Source organism: Alternaria ethzedia, assembly GCF_023757985.1.
Source record: "Alternaria ethzedia strain BMP 0044 chromosome Unknown scaffold_8, whole genome shotgun sequence".
Lineage (NCBI taxonomy): Eukaryota > Fungi > Ascomycota > Dothideomycetes > Pleosporales > Pleosporaceae > Alternaria > Alternaria ethzedia.
The window spans coordinates 440,799-462,219 of record NW_026056201.1 but is presented as its reverse complement, the minus strand read 5'-3'; the positions used below and the strand labels follow the sequence as shown (position 1 = coordinate 462,219).

At 53.0% G+C, this 21,421-nt stretch overlaps 8 protein-coding genes across 8 annotated transcripts; 6 read left to right on the top strand and 2 right to left on the bottom strand.

Moving 5' to 3' along the window:
• Positions 1–397: 397 nt before the first annotated feature.
• On the top strand, positions 398–1,133 carry J4E87_004367 (uncharacterized protein; the record flags this gene model as incomplete). The annotated part of the gene is made up of 2 exons (XM_049375988.1): positions 398–421; positions 528–1,133. 2 exons carry the CDS (start codon positions 398–400, stop codon positions 1,131–1,133), a joined length of 630 nt encoding a protein of 209 aa, XP_049234197.1.
• A 336-nt stretch (positions 1,134–1,469) lies between these two features.
• Positions 1,470–2,857, top strand: J4E87_004366 (uncharacterized protein; the record flags this gene model as incomplete). The annotated part of the gene is made up of 3 exons (XM_049375987.1): positions 1,470–1,554; positions 1,711–2,259; positions 2,313–2,857. 3 exons carry the CDS (start codon positions 1,470–1,472, stop codon positions 2,855–2,857), a joined length of 1,179 nt encoding a protein of 392 aa, XP_049234196.1.
• A 5,261-nt stretch (positions 2,858–8,118) lies between these two features.
• Positions 8,119–8,787, top strand: J4E87_004365 (uncharacterized protein; the record flags this gene model as incomplete). The annotated part of the gene is made up of 1 exon (XM_049375986.1): positions 8,119–8,787. One exon carries the CDS (start codon positions 8,119–8,121, stop codon positions 8,785–8,787), a length of 669 nt encoding a protein of 222 aa, XP_049234195.1.
• A 2,048-nt stretch (positions 8,788–10,835) lies between these two features.
• J4E87_004364 (uncharacterized protein) lies at positions 10,836–11,588 on the top strand (the record flags this gene model as incomplete). The annotated part of the gene is made up of 1 exon (XM_049375985.1): positions 10,836–11,588. The coding sequence occupies one exon, from the start codon at positions 10,836–10,838 to the stop codon at positions 11,586–11,588; it is 753 nt and encodes a 250-aa protein (XP_049234194.1).
• A 706-nt stretch (positions 11,589–12,294) lies between these two features.
• J4E87_004363 (uncharacterized protein) lies at positions 12,295–13,663 on the top strand (the record flags this gene model as incomplete). The annotated part of the gene is made up of 2 exons (XM_049375984.1): positions 12,295–12,331; positions 12,681–13,663. The coding sequence occupies 2 exons, from the start codon at positions 12,295–12,297 to the stop codon at positions 13,661–13,663; spliced, it is 1,020 nt and encodes a 339-aa protein (XP_049234193.1).
• A 147-nt stretch (positions 13,664–13,810) lies between these two features.
• J4E87_004362 (uncharacterized protein) lies at positions 13,811–15,895 on the bottom strand (the record flags this gene model as incomplete). The annotated part of the gene is made up of 1 exon (XM_049375983.1): positions 13,811–15,895. The coding sequence occupies one exon, from the start codon at positions 15,893–15,895 to the stop codon at positions 13,811–13,813; it is 2,085 nt and encodes a 694-aa protein (XP_049234192.1).
• Positions 15,896–16,246: 351 nt separating this feature from the next.
• On the top strand, positions 16,247–19,219 carry LIG4 (DNA ligase (ATP); the record flags this gene model as incomplete). Its single annotated transcript, XM_049375982.1, has 1 exon — positions 16,247–19,219. One exon carries the CDS (start codon positions 16,247–16,249, stop codon positions 19,217–19,219), a length of 2,973 nt encoding a protein of 990 aa, XP_049234191.1.
• A 91-nt stretch (positions 19,220–19,310) lies between these two features.
• Positions 19,311–20,862, bottom strand: J4E87_004360 (uncharacterized protein; the record flags this gene model as incomplete). The annotated part of the gene is made up of 2 exons (XM_049375981.1): positions 19,311–20,014; positions 20,061–20,862. The coding sequence occupies 2 exons, from the start codon at positions 20,860–20,862 to the stop codon at positions 19,311–19,313; spliced, it is 1,506 nt and encodes a 501-aa protein (XP_049234190.1).
• Between the last annotated feature and the right edge of the window lie 559 nt (positions 20,863–21,421).

The following is a 21,421-nucleotide window of genomic DNA, read 5'->3' as shown; positions in this document are numbered from 1 at the left end:
ATTAGAGTGCGCATGCCACAGCCGCACCAACAGCACCTGCCCGGATGGTCCGTTCCTGACGCCATGTCAGCCGCAGTATGCACGTATGCCCGACTCTAGCATATGTATGGGTGGGCCCATTGCCGCTTTCCGAGCTACCACAGCTACGGCCGTTCGACTAAAGGCGGGGTTGTTATGAGCACCTAGGTAAGGCTGAAGTAAGGTGGGATGTCTTGATGTGACGACGTCATGACGCAAGTATATCGGGGCTTGAAGTCTGACGGTATACATAGGTCAAGTTTGCACTTGACTTTAGGTACTCATACCACTTGAACTACCACAACTTTTCGAATCCAATCAATCGATTTACTCCAAATCTCGAAAATCGCAACACAAAAGAACTATACCTAACAACAACATGTCGGCTTCACACGGACAGAAGGTATGTTTTCCGTCTGGAGCTCTCATACTTCATTCTTTATCGCTGAATCATGACCTCATTCGTCATGACGGAATCGCAGAAACACTCACTAACTTACTACTCATAGGTAACCACGGACCCCGCGTCTAAGATCCCCGTCCACGAGGGTGTCGGCACCGTCACATCAGACTCTCTAGCAGGCGAGTCCCTGAAGGGCAACGGTTCATTCGGCGAGGGCAACCCCAAGGCGGCAGCAAGCAAGCAGCCATCAGCATCAACCACCACAAACACCCACGACACATCAAACGCAACCAAGCTCGATGCCGCCGTCAACGCCGAGGCACGCGACGCGCAAGAAGGATGGAACGAGGAGAAGATCATGAACTCAGGCAAAGGTCTGGGTAAGGAGGCCGGTGTCGGTCCTACATACGCAGTTGCTGGTGGAGGTGCTTCATCAGGAGGCGCTGCCAGCGCTGGCACAGCACCTACAGGTGTTGCTGCTGGAAAGAACATTGACCCCAGTGTTCTTCAGCCCAAGGGTGCCAACTTGACAGAAGACCCCAACATGAGCGGTAACACCAAGCTTGGCGAGATCGGTACAAAGGATGACCCTTCTAGGCAAGCGGAGCTTAAGTTGGCGAAGCAGGCTGCGGCGAGTGCTGCGGTTGAGAACAGGGACCTGGCTCAAGGCGGCGACTCCAAGTTCAGCAACCTGGGTGATACCAACGCTTAAGTGTTGATGATGCATGGCGATATACTTATACCGTAGAGTAACGAGCCTAATGAATGAAACAAATAATGACCTGCAAGCTGTTATCGATGTTATGGTGATGAAAGCGACAAACTCGAGGGGTGAAAGCAGCGCGTGGCGGGGCCCTCCCAATCGGGCCTCTTCCGCGGGCACGGACGCGGGCCGTTGCAGCAGTTCAAGGTGGCCTTTCGCGACGCGGCATGAACCTCAACTATCAATGTCGCTCATTATCCCACCCACGCTACTTTCTTTCACCTAACCGTTGACCGAATCGAAATTGGGTCTGCAGCACCCCGATTGTTCGTTTGACTGCCCACCATGAACGGCTACGGGGACAACGGGCACGACGAGGATCCATTTGGTCCAGCCAAGGGCGGCATTGTGTCCAGTTTCGATGCCTTTCGTAAGTGTTGTCTTTACGCGGGTGTAGAGATGGAGGGAGGAGTAGCAGGCAGTTTGAAGGTCTCGAATGGCCAATACATGTCGTGATGCGACTTCCCAGCCACATGCGACACCGCGATCGATCCAAGATGAACCCGAGGCTAACAGATATCTACAGCTAAAACTAAGAAGACGTACCTTGTACAAGGTCGCAACTCCTCCGCATGGACAGTGACGCTTATCATAACATGCATCTACCTCGCCTGGTCCGAGATCGCGCGCTGGTTCGCCGGCACAACCACACAATCATTCGCCGTCGAGAAGGGCGTGGCCCACGGCATGCGGATAAACCTCGACTTGATAGTAGCTATGCGTTGCGCCGACCTTCACGTCAATATGCAAGATGCTGCCGGTGACCGCACCCTAGCTGGCGAACTCCTGCGCAAAGACCCAACATCATGGGCGCAATGGACCGGCAAGAACGCCGAGAGTGGGACACACGAACTGGGCAAAGACAAGAAAGTTGGATGGGACGATATCGAGGACGTACATGAGCAGCTGGGCAAGGCGCGGAAGAGCAAGTTCAGCAAGACACCGCGCGTGCGCGGACAGACAGACAGCTGCCGCATCTACGGCAGTATCATTGGAAACAAGGTACAAGGCGACTTCCACATCACGGCTAGGGGCCACGGATACATGGAGTTTGGAGAGCATCTTGACCATTCCAGTGAGTCCAAAGAATCAAGAACCACGAAGACAGCAGTAACTGACATCCTCAAGCTTTCAACTTCTCGCACATCATCCGCGAAATGTCCTTCGGCCCATACTACCCCTCGCTCGTCAACCCCCTCGACAACACCATCGCCGTAACACCAACACCCCAAGACAAATTCTACAAATTCCAATACTACGTCTCCATTGTCCCCACCATCTACACCGACGACGCATCCATGATCCCCTACCTCACATCCAGCACATCGGAAGAAGACACGCCCTTCTCAAACATGTTCCACACCACCCACGCCATCAAGACCAACCAATACGCCGTTACTTCCCAGTCCCACAAGGTCGCTGAAACCTACGTACCGGGTATCTTCGTCAAGTTCGATATCGAGCCGATTCTGCTGGCGGTGGTGGAGGAGTGGGGTGGCTTCTGGAGACTGATCGTTAGGCTGGTGAATGTTGTGAGTGGTGTTATGGTGGCGGGGAGTTGGGCGTGGCAGATGTTTGATTGGGCAAGTGAGGTTATGGGGAAGAGGAGGAGGAGGGGTGATGGTGTGGGTGTGTTGGGGACACCGTCTGTGGAGAAGAAGAGCTGGGATTAGATGATGGTTTGGGGGGTTGATAGAGGGCAGGATGCATCCAATGGCGTTCAGGTTATGGGGAATGGGTTTCATCTTGGGAATGTTGTGAGTAAAGTAAACTCCTTTCTACGAATTTATAAGTACTGCATACCGTAGAGTATCTGTATTTGCAGAATGGCTCGTGGCGAATATTGGATCTTGAGATTGCGGGACTGCGCGACTGCGCTATGGTACGTGTTGCTTTTCGTGCCTTACAATCCGCCCCCCTTGCATAGCTGACACTTCTGCATAGAACCCTGGAAGCAGCGCGTACTTCAACCCGTACGATCAGCTCCATCAAATGAGAAGTATCGCCAGTTCAGGAAGTAGCGCGCACTTCGACAAACGCTCCAGCCGACCTCTCTCCCACCTTCTCCCTCTTTCATTCGTTGCTTGGCGGTTTGTGCTACAAGGCGCTAGGCTGTATCTCACTTGCTCTTGCACCACCTTCGTCGGTCTTTGATTGTTTACCTCCCCACAATCTATTGACAAACGACCACATCGCTATCTATTCTCTACCCTCTTTAGCAGAGAGTTCTACCACGAAATACTGACGAGCGAACGGACGCACCAAAAACTATCTTTATCGCAGTTCAACTCGACTTGACTACACCGCGACTATGGCGTCGCCTACTCCACCGCAAGATCAAGGTGATTCGCGAGATGAAACCGAGGAGGAGCGAAACGATCGGATAAGGGAGGACCTTCGGGCTAGAATGTTAGTAATATCCATGTACAAACTATATGTGAGACAAATACTGACTTCGTACACTCATCTTTAGGCCTGCTATGGCTGGTCTTGACCGTCGTGGGGAATTGTCGGTTTCGGAAGCAGATGCCGGCGAGATACAGCAACGTTCACAACAAGATACTAGGCTTCGGAATAGCTCGCGCCTGATTCGTGCAAGGGACGCTTTCGAGGCTCGCCTCGGTAGTCAGACTGCGCGCGTCGCTCCCAGTAATCCGACCCTCACTGAAGCAGATGGTCAAGGAGCCGCCACTACACCGCGCCCAGATTCACCTCTACCTGCGCCACGGTACAGACGGATAGGTCCAACAGAGAACGCCAATGAGCTACACGTTCCTCAGAATCGACCTGCCACAGAGCGAACTAGATGGTCAGACCCAACCTTGGAGTCGCGTCTAGCGTCAGTCAGTCGTATTCAGAACATATTGAACCCTGAGCCAGCTGAGACTCCCCGGCCTAAAAGCCATATGCCCACTCTGCGGTCTCAACCAGAGTTCTACATGACCGGAGTCATAGCCGTCGACACTACCGCAGAGCGTCTTCCCGAGAACGCGGAATGTACGATTTGCCTTGAACCTCTCTCAGACGACGTGGTCAAGTTCCACGCTTGCGGCCACATGTTTCATACCGTCTGTGTACAGAGCTGGTTCGATCAGAGCGCCCCGCGTACGGGTGGGAAGCGAGGTACTTGCCCAAACTGTCGACATGAGCTGTACGAGCCAGATCCGCAATTTCGACGTTCACATGCGCAGCGAACTCCTCGTGCAGAGCCGGCGCATCCACATATGCCTGCGCCACTACGTCTTACTACAGGGGACGTAGTGGATGTGATGCATCCGGCGCTACCTCGCACTGGAGTGACTCCACCGACGGATGCTCCCCGACTTGCTGTTAGTTCCGAACGTGAATCCCGTCTCGCGCAGTTCGTGGCTGATCACCGAGAACGTGTGAGGGCGCATGACCAGCAAGAGCAGCAGGCTGGCAATGCTCAAGCTCTAGCTCTAGGTCGAGAGTTTGTAAGCGTCACTCGAGTACCTCATGTCGCTCCCGGATCTCACCTACCTGGATACGCGCCTCATCGCATTGAGTCATCGGAGAGCCCCCGAGGCGGTACGATGGAACGAGATTACCCTAACCTTCCTAACGCGGCATATGGTAGTCGGCAGCCAATTAGTCAGAACCAAATGCTTGAATATCAGCGGATGTTAAATCAACAGCGACAGAATGCATCCAACAACTCGCGATTCCAAACGCTTGGTCGTTCAGCGGCCAGTATAGCAATGACTGATGCATTGCGCCGGCCTACTACATCCGCTAGAGAACCAGAAACTGGACATAGACCGTCAGATGTAGCGGAGCCGGACGAAGATTCTGATGCCGATGATATTCCCTTTCCAACATTCATCCCGGAACGACCTCCAACATCAACATTTCAATCTAACGGACTCTCGGATCAACCACGCGAGTCTCGAGCCGATCTAGCAGCACGTGCTATCGCGGAGCGTCGCCCCCTGTCAGAAGTACCAGGCCTCAACACCGGATTTGCAGCTATCCCACCTCTTTCGCCACAAGAGGCTGCACGCCTTGTCAGAATCCGCGAGTTACCAGGGTCAGGGCTGGATCTAGCTACGCGCACTACTGATCAACTCCGAGACGAGCAGGTCATGTTGTTGGATCGTCTCCGTGCGGTACAAACACAGATAGGCCGAAATCTAGAAGCATCTGGAGAGCGTGCAATGAACGCCGCTGAGCGAAGGGAACAGATACGAGCGATGGCCTGGAACAACCCACAAACTGCACATCTATACGGTGGGCCGGCGCCTGGGCCGCAGGATAACACTGCGCATCGGCCACCGCCAATCGCGATTCCTCGACTTGCCGACCCATCGGTTACTGACCTACGGTCATCTCGCGAGCCTCCTGATCCAAGAGCTATAGGCACAGGAAATACTGTATGGTCGACGGATAGTACTATATGGTCGACGGACTATCCACCACCGGAAGATATGCGGTATATACTCAACCGCAATCCTGCTTCGAATGGGTCGTTAGGGTCACCACATTATGTATATCCTTCCCCTCCAGGTTTCCACCGCGACGTCTCAAGAGTCCACAGCCCACTCTTTCCTTTCTCCCCAGATGGCCCCCGCACTGCCACGGACAGCAACATGCTGTACGGACGAAACTTCAACGATGAACGATTTACATTGCCTACGTTGCCTACTTTGACTACACGCTCTGATCTCGTAGCAACTGCTCAGCCTGCTTCTGAAGGCAACCAGGGTGCAGCCGCGGAAGACACACAGTCAGTACAACATCCACGTCGCGTATCTAGTACCGTCGTGAGGCACATGCATGATGACTCACTACCATTCAGGAACGCATCAACAGATCCTACAGCCTTCCGGCAACGTCCCCGGGGGCGTCGTAGCCCGGTTTCTTTTCATCAGGAAGTACGAGAGGCCGCTGCATCAGATACACACCGCTTTCGTTCTCGTGAAGCACGGTCTGCATCGCCCCAAGAAGATGACAACAGCGCCGATGTCCCTGAGGCATCAAGCTAGACTTGTTACGTTGAGATATCAGGCATGATAGAAAGAGGAGAACGATGAGCGCGGTTTGGGCGATTTGGGTACGATTGAAGCTTGAGCGCGGTCGAAGAGACAATGCATAAGACCCCTTGAGCTTTGAAGTGGGGTGAAAAGAGAATGTTCATGATGCAGCTAGTCAGTGTTGGGCTTACCTCAACCGGGCCATCAACGGTTTGATGTAGACATCGAACAAATACAATAGAAATCATTGATCAAATGTCTGGTTTGTCAGCCCCGGTTCCTGATTAACGTCGCGAGTGAAGGCCTGAGGACGCGGAAGCCCAGATGATCGTAAAAGGTGTATCACTCAAGACCGCAGAAGAAGCAGTGAAAGTAGTAGGTCATAGATCTTGCCCATAGGATCCTACATTGTGAATGTCTGTTTCGCCACAGTGCTGTACAGCCACAGTCTAATGCTTTTCACAGCCTAATAAAGAGGAGCCTATATTGTGTGATCCCCGCCGGGTTTGAACAGATAATCTCCTCAACCCGCACTCGACTCTCCAGCTCCACCCATAGTTCCAACCAGCCCAGCCGTGAACATGGACTCCTACGTCGGGCGTAGAACTCCGGAGCTTAGTGATACATCGTCGTCTTCTAACGAGCGTGCTGTCCCACAGACCAATACCACACCGCCTTCCAACATGCCCGCTCTCCGCAGCCAAGGAGAGTTCTTCATGACCGGCATCGTACCAGCAGGTCCCCAGCCCGAAGAGTCAGACTGCTCAATTTGTGCCGAACACCTCGCCGAGGATGTGGTACAGATAGCTCGCCCATGCGGCCACATGTTTCACGCTGTGTGCCTACTCACCTGGCTCCAAGGCGATGGACGACGAAACCGCACTTGTCCCAACTGCCGCTGTGAGCTATATGCGGCGCCAGCTCCAGCACCATCGAGCTATGCCCGCACCCGAGAAGGTATCATGGAGCGGAGAATGCAGGCAGAACGCCAGGCCTTCAGGCGTGCAGGAAGAGTTGAGGAAGGTGACCTAAGATTGGCTCAGCTCGCTTTGGGACGACAGACTGCCGCGACCCGCACATCGGTTCATACGGAACCGGTAAACTTCGATCGTCGCAACATCCGTTCTGCAAATACACCAGAGTCAATCAGGGGATGGGCAAGGCGAACCCAAGCTGAGATGTCTAGACAGATGACTCCGGAAGATAGGGAACTCATGCGAAGGCTGAGACAGACTGCTCAGGAACGAGAGCAGGAACGAGAGGATGAAGAGGCCCGCACAGCGCTTGATAGGATCCCGCCCGGTGCAGATCGTATGTTATTCCGGTCTGTGGGCACACCAACCTGGAGAAGTAGTATGGAGGAGGCACTTGAAGATGGGGACCCTGAGCGTCCCACAGAAAATAGGAGGAACACTATGCAAAGAATGTCACAGATGGTTGCGGATGGAGAGGCCCCAGAAATCGAAGAGCTAATTCGTAGGCAACCGGCTTACCACGCCTTAGGTGGTGAGCCAGCAGCCAGCTCCGCCAATCAGACGAGGGCATCGGGAAGAGCAGAAGCAAGGGCTACACTGCAATCCACGCATGACTTAGCGGTGGCTGAAATGAGACAACTGGAAGCAGCTCGTCTTCAAGATGGGCTCCTACACGACAGTGCCGAAGCAGCAGCAGTCGAGCGAAACTTGGCAGATCTGAATAGAATCAGGCGCGACAGCATACAGCAACTTCAACAGTTTGATAGACGAGCCGCAGAGGAAGATCGTTCGTCAGATGATCCGATTCCCAGTATCAGGACACGTAGACGCCAACGTAGCTCGTCAGATGATTCGATTCCCAGTATCAGGACACGCCAACGCCGACGCATGGCAGCTAGACGGGCTGCTGGAGAAGACAGCTCGTCAGATGATTCGAGTCCTAGTATCAGGACACGCCGACGCCGACGCATGTCAGCTAGACAGGCTGCTGGTGAAGACAGCTCGTCGGATGCCTCGTCAGATGTCCCCAGCATCAGGATGACACGCATTGAAGCTATGGCGAACCTACGAGCCGCTGAAGAAGCCAGATCTCCACATAATTCGAACCTCAGCAGCCGACTTGCTGGTGCCGCTGCGGATTTGGATTTAAGCAGAGCGAGGACAGCACGAATAGAGCAAGACATCCAGACACTGCTAGATGGAGCCTCAAGGGGACACACCAGCCAGACGCCAGGATCCTCAGCAACCAACAACATTCATCCACAACCTACGCAGTCTGCGGCTCGAGGTCCTATCATTGGGAGAACCATATACCCGGATCCGCCGCGAAACACCACCGAACCTATCGCCCCAGCACGCGATATCGCGCCGAGTAGATTAGCACGAGCCCGTCGTGTCGCATTGCTGGCCGGTCGTGGCGACGATGTCCCAGAAGAAGAGATCGCTGAGTATTATGGCTTTCCTGGTCTGACTCAGCTGCACGATGAGCCCGCTCTTGCACGCATGTCGAACTTGGCGCGCCTGCGCGTTCGCGCTCAAGCTGCTGCTGAGCTGGCCACTGTGGACATGATGAATGAACAGGATGAGGAGATTCGTAACTTGTTTTGGCCTGGAAGGCAAGCCAATGACAACAATTGATGATGTAGCTTGTTCGACGTATTGATGCGTTGTCGGTTTTCTTTTGCTCTTTAGATGGATCCTTGGGTATATAGCTTGCCTCGACTGAATAACTCTTTCCCTTGTATACTACCCCCCAGTATTGTTTTGTTCCTCCCGTGATACTCCCTTCTACTTCAACACCCACTCTCTTTCCCCCTCCCTCACATCCACAACATCACGTTCGTTTTTGATCCACTTTGCCTCCCCGTACGGCCGCACAACAGCCAATACCTTCGCCTTGACCAACGCCAACGGCAGCGGTCCAAACAGTCTACTATCCCTACTCCATTCCAGATTGTCGCCTTGTACCCAACAATGTCCTTCTGGCACTCTTATGACCTCTTCCCTTACGCTCGCCCATTTCCCCTCATGGTCCACCGCGTGCACGTCGTCTTCCCCGCGCCCAGGCGTGACTATGCTGACGAAGTCGCCTGGCATCCCGATGATGCGCTTACAACCGCTCTGTTTGGGAAATATGGGATGATTATAGGTTATGATGTCACCAACGCGGAGGTTACGACCGCGACGATGAAGCGAAGAGTATAGTATCCAGGGGTGGCCCTTATAATGGTGGGGGATCGTAGGCACCATGGAAATTCCACTGGTGGAGGATATGCCGCCAATGTAGGACGAGCATACGTGGAGGAAGACAAAGCCTTTTGCGACGGTGAGCGCGCTACCTATTGGTGTATTAGCAAATCGATTCGGAGCATAGTGTTGCAAGTACTTGCGGCCTAGGGTTTGGACAAAGCCGGAGCGGTTGAGGGTGCTCCATGGTGGCGGCATTACAATCGGATCCTGAGCTTTACTATCGCTCTAGCATCTTTTGTCTGTGATGGCGTGCCCGCGGCGGTCCACAATGCTGGCGCGGTGTTGTTGTTAGACCATCATCGAGGTCAAAGATGCTGACTTGTGGTGGCCTTCTTGCATGGGAAAGCGCTATCAAGTTTTCGGAAGTTCCCGTCGGAGGACTTGGCATCGTGTTAGCCGACATGCCTTCATCGTCAGTACCGATTCCGCGTCATAACAGGGATTTTGCGTCGCAATGCCCCAGGCAAAGCCACTGCATTTCACCAATCGTCTTACGTGTTGCTCTAGCTAACTCTCGTTAGTAGTTCGACACTTGGCCAAACCTAGCAAATAGCTTCATCCGGAAATTGTTACGATATGGGAACGGGCAATTGCTTGCTCGGTTGCTTCGCAAGTATGAGGACCGAATAGTATTGGTATAACCTTATGTTTCGGGAGCTCGGTGGACTTGGCATGTAGTGCTGGCGGAGTGCTTGTATAAGATGTAGTACGAGCAACCCGAAGGTATAGTCGTGAAAGAGCAACTGACTGAAAACATGCTTTCAACCTCTCTACTATTTCTGTTCGTATCGAACGCCATCGCTGATTCCGTTGATCCGCGAGACCATCTGCTCAATCGACAACACCAAGCCTTGCAGGACTGCCTCCACGCAAAAGCCGTCCCTACTACTCTCAATTCCTCCTCAGATTGGACTTCTCTCACCACCGCATTCAACCTGCGTCTCCAGTACACCCCAGTGGCCGTGACAATACCAGAAACTCCGCAGCAAGTTTCCGATTCAATAACATGCGCAGCTGCAGCTGGCATCAAAGTTCAGCCCCGGTCTGGAGGACATTCGTACGGGAGCTACTCTCTCGGCGGCAAGAATGGTAGCTTGACGATCGATCTACAGAAGTTTAATGAGGTATCTCTGGACAAAGGCAGGTAACTTACTCGTTTCTTCATGATCTTTGCTAACAGATCACAAGGTACTGGTGTCGTTCGAGCGGGAGGCGGCGTGCGTCTCGGAAACCTCGGACTGGGTGTATACAAACAAGGTCAGGCCGCATTGCCTCACGGTACATACCCAGGCGTTGGTATAGGAGGACACTATACGCATGGAGGTTTCGGATACTCTTCTCGTCGCTGGGGTAAGTACCGCTGTTTTGCAAATACATGTAACGACTCTTGCTAATCGTGATGTTGTCTAGGGCTTGCACTCGACACGATCGTGGCAATGGACGTTGTACTGGCCGATGGAACTCAACTTCACGTCACACGCACTACCCATCCCGAACTCTACTACGCTCTGCGTGGAGCTGCAGATAGCATCGGTATCGTGACTACCTTCTACCTGCAGACCCAGCCCGCCCCGGCACAGATCGTCAGCTACTCCGTGAACTTCACTTCCGCGCTGAAGTCTTCATCTTCCGTCGCCGACGTCCTTCTCCAGTTGCAGAAGTTTGCCCAATCTTCTCCTCTCATGGACCGTAACATCACACTTGAGATCTACATGAACATATTTGGTACCTTCGAAGTTCGAGGCTGGTACTTTGGCGACCGCACACACTTCTCCAGCGCCGTACTTCCCGCCATGCTTGAAGGTTTGCCCAAGGCCGACAACACAACGATCGCGACCAGAAACTGGCTCGATGCGCTGCAGGATATCGCAGAAGGCGAACCTCTTGTTGAGCCTTTGACTGGCTACAACAACCACCAGACCTTCTACACCAAGTCCATTGTTACGAGAGAGGCAAAGCCACTTACACGGCGCGCACTGGAGAGCTTTGCTGGGTATGTCATTAGTAAGGGATTGAGCGCAGACTCCCCATGGGAGACGTATATCTCGCTGTATGGCGGGAGAGATAGCCAGATCAATGTTCCATCGCCTGATAGTGCGGCATATTCGCATCGCGATTCGCTGTGGGTCTTTCAGGTAAACTCCTCTCCTCTCCCCTTCAGACAACACTCATCGGTCAGTATTCTCTAAGCAGCTGGCTAACCTCGTTATTGATAGAATATCGGTTCCTCGGCCAATATGCTTCCGCCTTTTGAGTCTGGCATCAAAGCGTTCGTGCAAGGACTCAATACCGCCTTGACAGATGCACAGCCAGATGGCGACTTTTTGGCGTACCCGAATTATCTTGATCCAGAGCTGACACCAGCGGAGGCGCATCGATTGTACTATGGTGATGCGACCTATAGAAAGCTCAGTGTGATTAAGGAATCAGTAGATCCAAACAAGGTGTTTTGGAATCCACAGGCGATTGGGAACTAAGTAGCTCTTCTCTAAGTCTTTGAATGCCTCAACCCGGCCCCAATCTCAACCGCAATACAAACATATTGTCCTATTCTTGCCGTATTTTTGCAATCCTCCAAAAGACCTATCATAGACTCCATTCCCAGATGTTCTGCCTGCATCCGCGCTCTTGTCAGCATTTCATCCGACACTACAGCGCCCGAATCGACTAGCATTCTCAAAATTTCTTCGAGCTCCGCCTTCACAGCGCTGAGGCCCCGAACCTCGGCCCGTCCACCTCTGAAAGTGGGCAAAACCTTTGGTAATACGTTCTATGGTGTACTGGCAACGGATTCTTGCCCTTTTGGGACTAGCTTTTCAGCTACCTAGTAAGATCTTAACCCCGATGACGCATCCCACTCCACGAACTTGCGCGACTTCACATGAACGCGCAAACATGGGTCAGACGGAAGATGACGTGATTGGACTGAAGGGTGCGGAACAGGCTGTTTTGCGGTGAGTAGCTCAATGACGAAATGATTGCACTGTTCCTTACTGATCATGTGTAAAGGCCTGCACCAACTGGTCTCGATGCGGAAGGGACGTTGCAAGATGCTGTAAGAGGTGCTTCCATTTCCTCTTCGTACTATGGATCATGCATTCCCTTCCTTAATATTTCCATAAAGAAGTATACGCCCAGATCATGCGGCTGTTTCTCCGTGTCGTTCGCATTCTCTACGTCTTTCTCTCGGAACTTTTGAAAACATCACTGTCACATGGAGCTATTCCATGTACCCTGACCCTTCGCGGCGCATTTACTGCCAATACTAAATCTCCATACAGACCTAATAACATCCTACCACGATCTCAACCCCTCAACAATCGACATCCTTACTACTGAACCCTCACCCCTCCAATTCATGCGCCACGTCGCTCGCAACCGCCCCTTCATCGTCCGCAACGGAGCCAAAGACTTCAAAGCCAGAAGAACATGGAACGCCTCGTACCTGAAAACCGTCATGCAAGGCCAGAACGTCAACGTAGCAATCACCCCCCACGGGAACGCCGACTCAGTCGTCTCCCTCCCGTCAGATGGCGCTATATTCGTCAAACCGTATGAGACCGAAGAGCCCTTTGAAGACGTCCTCAACAAGATCCAACGCCAAGAGCAAGAAAACGACTACACCGGTCCAACACGCTACGCGCAAACTCAAAACGACAATCTACGTAACGAGTACTCCACGCTCTTCGCCGACGTACCCAAGAGCATACCGTTCGCACGCATAGCACTTGAGCAAGAACCCGACGCCATCAATTTCTGGCTTGGAAACTCGTATTCCACGACTGCTCTGCACAAGGACAACTACGAGAACATCTACGTGCAGATTCTGGGGCGCAAGCATTTTGTTCTTTTGCCGCCTGTGGAAGCGGGTTGTGTTAATGAGAAGAGTGTCTTAGCTGCGACTTATACTCCGAGAGATGAAGACTTATCCTCCGAAGCGCTCAGAAAGGACGATCTGGTAATGAGGGTCGATGAGCCGGAGGAATACGTACCTTTCGCGACATGGGATCCGGATCAACCTGCTGCCAACACCACGCCTTACTCCCAATACTCGCAGCCACTCCGAGTCACGCTGGAAGAAGGCGACATGCTATACTTACCCGCACTATGGTACCACAAAGTAAGCCAGAGCTGCAACGAAGAAGGGATCTGTTGCGCAGTAAACTACTGGTACGATCTCGACTTCAGCGGCGGGTTTTGGAGTACTGCGAATTTCGTTCGGAGCGCCGGGCTACTGAGCATGGGAGACAAGACTGCAGTATAGGGACAAGACGAGAGATGATCATAGTGCGTATATCAACAAAAGAAACAAACTGTACTACGATTAGGGGTATCTCTAGGATCTACAGTGACAATCGAATCCAACGCCATGCCAATGCTTCTCTAAATCTCGCCTCCGTTTACTCTATTGTCAATGCTTGATCTTGACTTTGATGCCGACGCCCCTGGCGCTTTGCCATACACTGTCACTAACTTTGACGGGCAACTTCCGTCCTTTGAGTCTCTGGTCTATCAACCATAAACCCACGACGAACTCGTATCTGCTCAGTCTTCCGACACCTCTACTGTCTACCAGGTCCCAGACTTCTTCCAACACGTGTGTGGGTAGTCGACTTCTCGTCCAAATCTCTTTGACAAGGAGATTCAACACATCGGCTGACGGGTCGTCGTCAGGTGGTGCGTTATCCGGTGAGGGTATGTGACGACCCTTGTTGGCAGCCCATACACCTTCATAACGTTTCCGCTCCCGTTCGGTTATCTGGTCGCGCCATCGCTTTCGTGTCCCCTCATGGTGCTTGTTCGGGTGTTTTCGCCCCTTGATGCCCATAATGCGTGTGCCCTTCTTCTTGTACTTGTCGACCTTGTTGTCTTCCTCATCGGAGGATGACGGTTCTTTGCGCATTGTAGTTCGCAGCTTGCCGGCGCTCTTCGGAGGGGATTGTTTGGGCGGCGAGGGCGATCGGTGGAAGGGCGAGTGGTGATGATGCTGTTTGCGCGGCGGGAAAAGGGGCTCGACTGACATAGGTCGAGGGGCCGGCGAGACGTTGCGAGAATGGGAGGCTAGGGCGGCGCCCATTATGGCGCTCGACAGAGACTCGCCAGTCATGTGCTGCGTGATCTGCTTGACAGATTCTCGCTGGTAGTTGTTATGGTACACTGAAGGCGACCCAGTTCTGTTAGCTGACATTGGTCGACGCGGAGGCGAGAGCTTCTGTAGTGGAGCCATCGAGGCTGGGTTCTGACTCTGGGTGCGAGGCTTGATTTGTATCGGGGCTGAAGGTTGGAGTTTGTTCGCAGCCGGCGCAGGGTCGATTTTCCGTGCGGTCGATCGTCGCGGCGGAGGTAAAGCAGGTCGAGGCTTCTCTTCCTCCTCCTGGTCTTCTTTTGCTGACTTGAAAGATGTGGGTGTCGACGGTGACTGATAGCTTTCTACAGACGCAGACACTCTACGGCGCTGTTTGGACGATGACTGCGTTGTGTCCTCCGACTTTGGCCGTGTTTGCCGCGAACCCCTCTGAGGCGGCTTCGAGGGCGGAGACGTGGATGTGTTGATTTTTGCCAACTGCACCGGTTTCTGTTTGATTGGGGGAGACTTGAGAGGGTCCTTCTTGGGTGTATTGAAGTATGCCTGGTCGCTGCTGCCATCAGCATATTGTGGGGGCAGCTGGATCTTGTGCTTCGGTTTCGGCTTGACGGGCGGCGGTGTCTGCGTTCTGACTCTCTGCAGCGGTGCATCATCTTTCGGCTCGGGAGGCAGTTTGAACGCACGTTGTGGCTTGGGCGATTTCACAGGGGGCGGTGAATTCTGCGCAACGCGTATCGGTGCGGAAGGCTGCTTCGTGGGTGTGCTGGGTCGCGCCTGCTCAAACATCTTCACGAGCGAGTTCGTTGGCGGTATGGGCGTCTCGTCGGTAGCCTTGTGTTGTGGCTCTGGTCGTCGGGCATTGCGCGCAGCTGCAGGTGACTCTAGGCTGTCTCTCCTCTTCCGCGACTGTTGTGTGGGCTTCTGAGACTCGAGTCTCGCAAGCACATTCCCTACGCTGCCCGAGGGAGGCAGTGCATCCCGCTCGTTTGGCTGCTGTTCGCTCATGGCGGGCGGAACAACGGCCTTGGCCTGGGGTATAGGCCTCAGAGGGCTGTGTCGAGCTGCCGCAAGCCGTGCCGCGATATTCGAAGGCGACGAGACGCGGTCGGGGTGATCGTCAGGCACGCTCAGCGACGTCGTGCTGTTCGAATGGGATAGGTTCGGCCTACCGACGCCTACGGAACCACCGGTATGGTCCCTCCGCAAGGATGCCGGATTGCCTGTGCCGACTTTGGTTGCAGCGAGCAAAGCCCCATTGTCTCCTCCGGTATACGTGTTCACCAAAGGCTTCGGTTTCGCGAGAGGTTTGGAGAAAGCTCGAGCGGCACCTTGTAGCGCAGCATCTCGTACGTTGTGTTGGGTATCGCCGGTCGACTGCGGGACCCAGCCCTGCTTACGTGCAGCGCTCATTTACGGTCCATTGGATGGTGAGTAATAATGACGTATACGGACAATTAGGGGTCAGTAGTGCGGTTGGAAAAGGTGTTTTGGCGCGACATGAAAGCAAAGAAACGAAGGACTAAAGGGAAAACGAGTGTTGTGGAGTCGCAATTCCCCCAGTTTCCAAGATTAGTATCGTCAGCCTTGTGAATCACGGCGTAGGTACCCACTGGCATGGGTGACACCTTGGGAGATGCGCTAGCTCGTTGCAGCCTGACAGCCACGTGATCACGCGTAATGCGGCTTCCAGGCAACCACGGCCCTGCCTTCATATACAAACAAACCTTACACCCTTCGACTCACTCCTCCAATGCACCCAAAATGGCCGAAGATATACCAATGCCGGATGAGGAGGCGGTTAGGGAGAACACGCTCATGTATGGTCATGACGATGAGCTCGACGACAAGTACCCTACCCGGCCGCTGAACCTCCACAAGACGCCCCGCTTCCATACCCTGTTCACGGACCTTTTCAACCCACTCATGGAAACACAGAAGAGGAAGCAGCCTGTGGGAGCTCGTCGGAGAGTCGGGCCTCACGGACACTCCAACCTGTCACCCCATGAAGCGAAACGCAACATCATCGAAAGATATATTGCAGATTGGCGAAAGGAAGTTGGAAACGACTTCTACCCCGCGATGCGTCTCATGATCCCCGAAAAGGACAGAGATCGGGCCATGTACGGTCTGAAAGAGACGGCAATTGCCAAGATCTTGATCAAGTGCATCAGCATGGAACCCAAATCTATTGATGCCCTACACATGACGCAATGGAAGCTACCCAGTCAGCTCAGCTCAGCTTCGAATGCGTCTGCGGGCGACTTTCCTGGGCGATGTTACGATGTCTTGTCAATGCGGCAGATGAAGACCGAGTACAGCGACATGAGCATCGCCGAAGTCAACAATGCTCTGGATAGGCTGTCGCAGGTTGGTGCAGAAGAGGAGCAAGTCAAGATATTCAAGCGGTTTTACCGAAGGATGAATGCGGAGGAGATGACCTGGCTCATCCGTATGATCCTCCGTCAGATGAAGATCGGCGCTACTGAGAAGACACTCCTCGACATCTGGCATCCGGACGCGGAGACACTGTTTAATATCTCGTCAAATTTACGGCGAGTGTGCTGGGAGCTCTTCGACCCGGAGATCCGTTTGGCGGGCGAGAGCGCTGAGCTGAGCTTGATGCAATGCTTCCAGCCACAGCTAGCTCAGTTTCAGGACAAAGTAGGCAACTTTGAGAAACTGGTGAACCGTTTCCAAGCAAATGCGGACGATGATACGTTTTGGATTGAAGAGAAGCTCGACGGGGAGCGCATGCAGCTCCATATGATTGAAGATCCCGACGCACCCGGCGGAAGGACCTTTGGATTCTGGTCACGTAAAGCCAAAGACTACGCATACCTCTACGGCAGACACTTCGAAGGCGACGAGGCCGGTGCACTTACACGTTTCATCGAAGACGCCTTCGGAAAGAACGTACGGAACATTATCCTTGATGGGGAGATGATTACCTGGGATATGGAGAGGGACCACATCGTGGGCTTCGGTACACTCAAGACGGCAGCTATATCTGAGAAAGAGAACAAAACCGACAAGAAAACTGGTCAGCGGCCACTGTTCAGAGTGTTTGATTGCGTCTATCTGAACGACAAATCACTCACGCGGTACACGCTACGCGATCGACGTCGCGCCCTCGAGAGTGCCGTCAAGGGCATAGAACGTCGCCTGGAGATTCATCCTTACATCGAGGCGCGCTCGCATACCGAGATTGAACCGGAGTTACGGAAGGTCGTTGCAGAGTCATCCGAGGGTCTGGTGCTAAAGAATCCGCGCTCCATGTACTGTCTCAATCAAAGGAATAACGACTGGATGAAGGTGAAGCCAGAATACATGTCAGAGTACGGCGAGTCGCTCGACTGCATCGTTATCGGCGGATACTTTGGCACTGGGCATCGCGGTGGCGCCCACTCATCCTTTCTCATGGCTTTGATGGACAAGAAAAAGATAGTGGCCGACAACCCGATGTGTTATTCCTTTTTCAAGGTCGGTGGTGGATTCACCTCCGAAGAGTACGCTAGTATAAGGAGTCGAACGGAAGGTAAGTGGACTGATTGGAATGTCAAATATCGGCCTCCATTCATCCAGCTGGGCGGCCATAAGGAGAACCGGCAATACGAGAAGCCAGACCAATGGATTGCACCTTGCGATTCCGTTGTACTGGAGTGCAAAGCAACAAGTGTGGAAAATAGTGACAAATTCCGTATGGGATACACGCTTCGCTTTCCCCGCTTCCAAAGACTCAAGAAAGACAAGCGATGGGATCAAGCGCTCTCAGTATCAGAGTGGCTGGAAGTACAGAACAGAGCGGAAACGGAAAAGAATGAAAAAGAAACAGAGTTCAAGATCGAGCAATCACGAAGGAAGAAAGTCAGGACAACAAAGAAGCCACTGACAGTCGTTGGCAACGACACCGTCACCACACCATACGCAGGCCCAGCATCCAAAGTCTTCGAAGGCCTTAGCTTCTTCATAATGACAGAGCAAATATCCCCAACAAAAAAGTCAAAAGCAGATCTCGAAGCCGTAGTCAAAGCCAACGGCGGCAAAATCGTACAGCGCGACTCCATGGACAAGAACCTCATCATCGTCGCAGACAAGCGACTAATCAAAGTGGCCTCGCTGGAGAAACGCGCAACAAACAACATCGTCAAGCCCGTCTGGATCCAGGATTGCATCAGGCAGAACGAAATAGACGCTACTCCCTTGCCGTACCTACTCCCATTCGAGCCGAACAGGCATATGTTTTATCTCCATGACGACGATCAACTGGACTACGAGAATAATGTTGATGAGCATGGGGATTCGTATGCGCGCGATGTAGCGGATGTGGATGAGATGAGGAGGTTACTGGAGGGGGTGTCGGTGCCAGAGGATGATAAGGCGTTTGAACGAGAGGGGTTTCTGGATCAACTGGAAGATCATGGGGAGTCGTTGGCGCATCTCAAGACACATATGTTTAGTACGGTGAAAGCAGCCGTCCGAGACGATCAGGAACGACCAGATGGTATGCTGAGAGTACGGCTGGCGAGGAACTACATCCAGTTTGGCGGTGGTGTCGTGACTGACGACATAAATGCGGAAGGCGTCACGCATCTTGTTGTGCTGAACGATCAATCTTCGACCACAGGTGCAAGGAATAAGATCACTGGACTTGCCAGAATCGTTGGCGTCGCCTGGGTTGAAAAGTGCTGGGCAGAAAGCACCATGGTTGACGAGGAGAGATACCAGTGGGGTTGAGCCGCACGCGTACACCCGCGCGGAGAATGGCTTAGTTACGTTTCTGATGATACCACGAACAACTTTGCGGCAATCTTATCTTATTCGCTCTTCAAAACGTGCTGCCACTCGTAAGACCCCGCTTCCAACCTCTCTTGGTCATCTCCCCCGTACTCGTCCTCGTCACCCTAAGCTCCCTCTTCTCCACAACGAGCGCGCCCCTACTCCGCGTCAACCGTTTCCTCAGCTCATCCTCCTCTAGGTAATTCGCCTCATTACCCAACTCTTCCCGTATTGCAGTCGAGTAATCCATAATGCTGCGCAAAAGCCCCGGTCTCCTTCCACTTCTATACATCATAGATCCGCGTCGTGTATCAAGCCACATACCGACCATGATGCAGACCCAGACGAAGTTGAATATGGAGACCATGAAGAGGAAGATGTAGGAGAAGCCCCATTGGTACGTTTCGCTAGGGTTGCAAGATCCGTGGTCCAGTAAGTATTGCCCCATGTAAGAGTGGTTCGCATCTGGTCGTTTCTCGAAGGTGTATTGAGATTCAGGAAATTCGCTGAGCTTCCTTCCGGAATTAAGTCCATGAAGTGTGAGGTTGAAGCTGAAGATATCCAGGCTGTAAGATGTCGACGGCGTAGAAATCGTTACGCCGTCGAATATAAAGTCTGCCGTAATGTTGTGCAAGGTTCCATTGGTTATGCCGAAACCGTGGGCGGAACTATGCTCCACCGATATTGTTTTTCCGACTCCATCACCGAATATCTGGAAATATGACTCGTTCCAACTACTAAATTGCCCTTTGTCTATACTACGTTAGCTGAGCCTCAGAGCCACTTCCAGCATACTTACAATGGTGAATAGCATTAATAAGCGGCTGATCATCCGCTGTGACGATGAGAGGAGCTTTCAAGCCCACCCTGTCCGCGTCCTGAATGATATAAGCCACGTCCTTGGCCTTGCTCCATTCCATGAGATTACCATCGATATCTTCGATGTAAGGTTTGTAAGTCGTAATATAACCCGTCATGGCTGCCATCAAGGTTGGGAACGCGATGACATAGAGAGTTGAAAGCACCATTGAAAGGATAGCGAGCCAACGAAAAAAACGCTTCCAGGTGCCCGCCCCATAAGCCAAGGACTCTCTTCCCAGTACGCCGAGGGTGGCCATGGTTGTTGTCTCGAAGGCTACAGCAGCGTATAGTTTGTATGACGTGTTATGCATCTCCATATGATAAACCAGCCATTCATTGAAGACGCGGTAATTCACCCATGCTAGTAAGAGCTGTCCGCCTCTTCCAATAATCAGGTCCCATGCGACATCGATGACTTTTACCTGCGTAAAGGTGAGAGCACCGAAGCTCAAGTTCGGTGTAAAGAAGTAGGAGGAGTCCATGATGCGCCATGTTGCTCCGGTGGCTTCTTTCCAAAGGCCGTTCGGGTAACAGTCTCGTCCCATGATGTAGCCCTGCGATACCGTTTCCGCCGCCGCAGCGAGACCGACAATGCAGGCGAGTGCAAGAGGGAGTGCAAACAGGATTATAGTCACTCGCCAAGGGAAAGGTGACCACTTCTCGGAGAATGTCGTCCTGGGATGTTTTTGAGGCCATTCGTGGGGCGATTCGGACTTGGCGTCGCTATGGTTGTCGGCCATGGCGAGCAGTTCGGCGCTTCTTCGTGCATCGTCATCAGCGTCCTGGCGAACGGCGGAAAATTGCGTCGTAGATTTCATTTCCGAAGCGAAGCAGTACGCGATGCATACCAAGGAAATAAATCACGAGCAGACGTGGCGAGGTCAGCCTTATCTGAGACGACTTGTAGATCGGGCGTATTTTCAGGCGCCCTGCCAGTTTGGGGATTTGCGCAAGGCGCAGCGCCCGCATTTGGGGGCCAAATAGCTACCAACGAAATTAACTTCTTTTTCCGCAAGGGCTGAGTAACTGGCGGCATGTCTCAATTAGTTGCAGTAAGTGGGTGCAATGGGTGCGTCATAGAGCTTGTTGATGAAATCGCAGCGCCGGCGACAAAGGCAGCTGCAACGATGCGATCACCTTGGAGAGCGAGCATGCTGGGCGGCTGGATGGTCCAAATGGGTTCCCACACATGTACAGAAACTGTTTCCTGTTGATCCTGTCTCAAAAGTTGAGCATAGGCATGTGGGCGTATATGCGAGTGCCGTGGTAGAGGGCTTGTAAAGTCTCCTGGCACGCCCG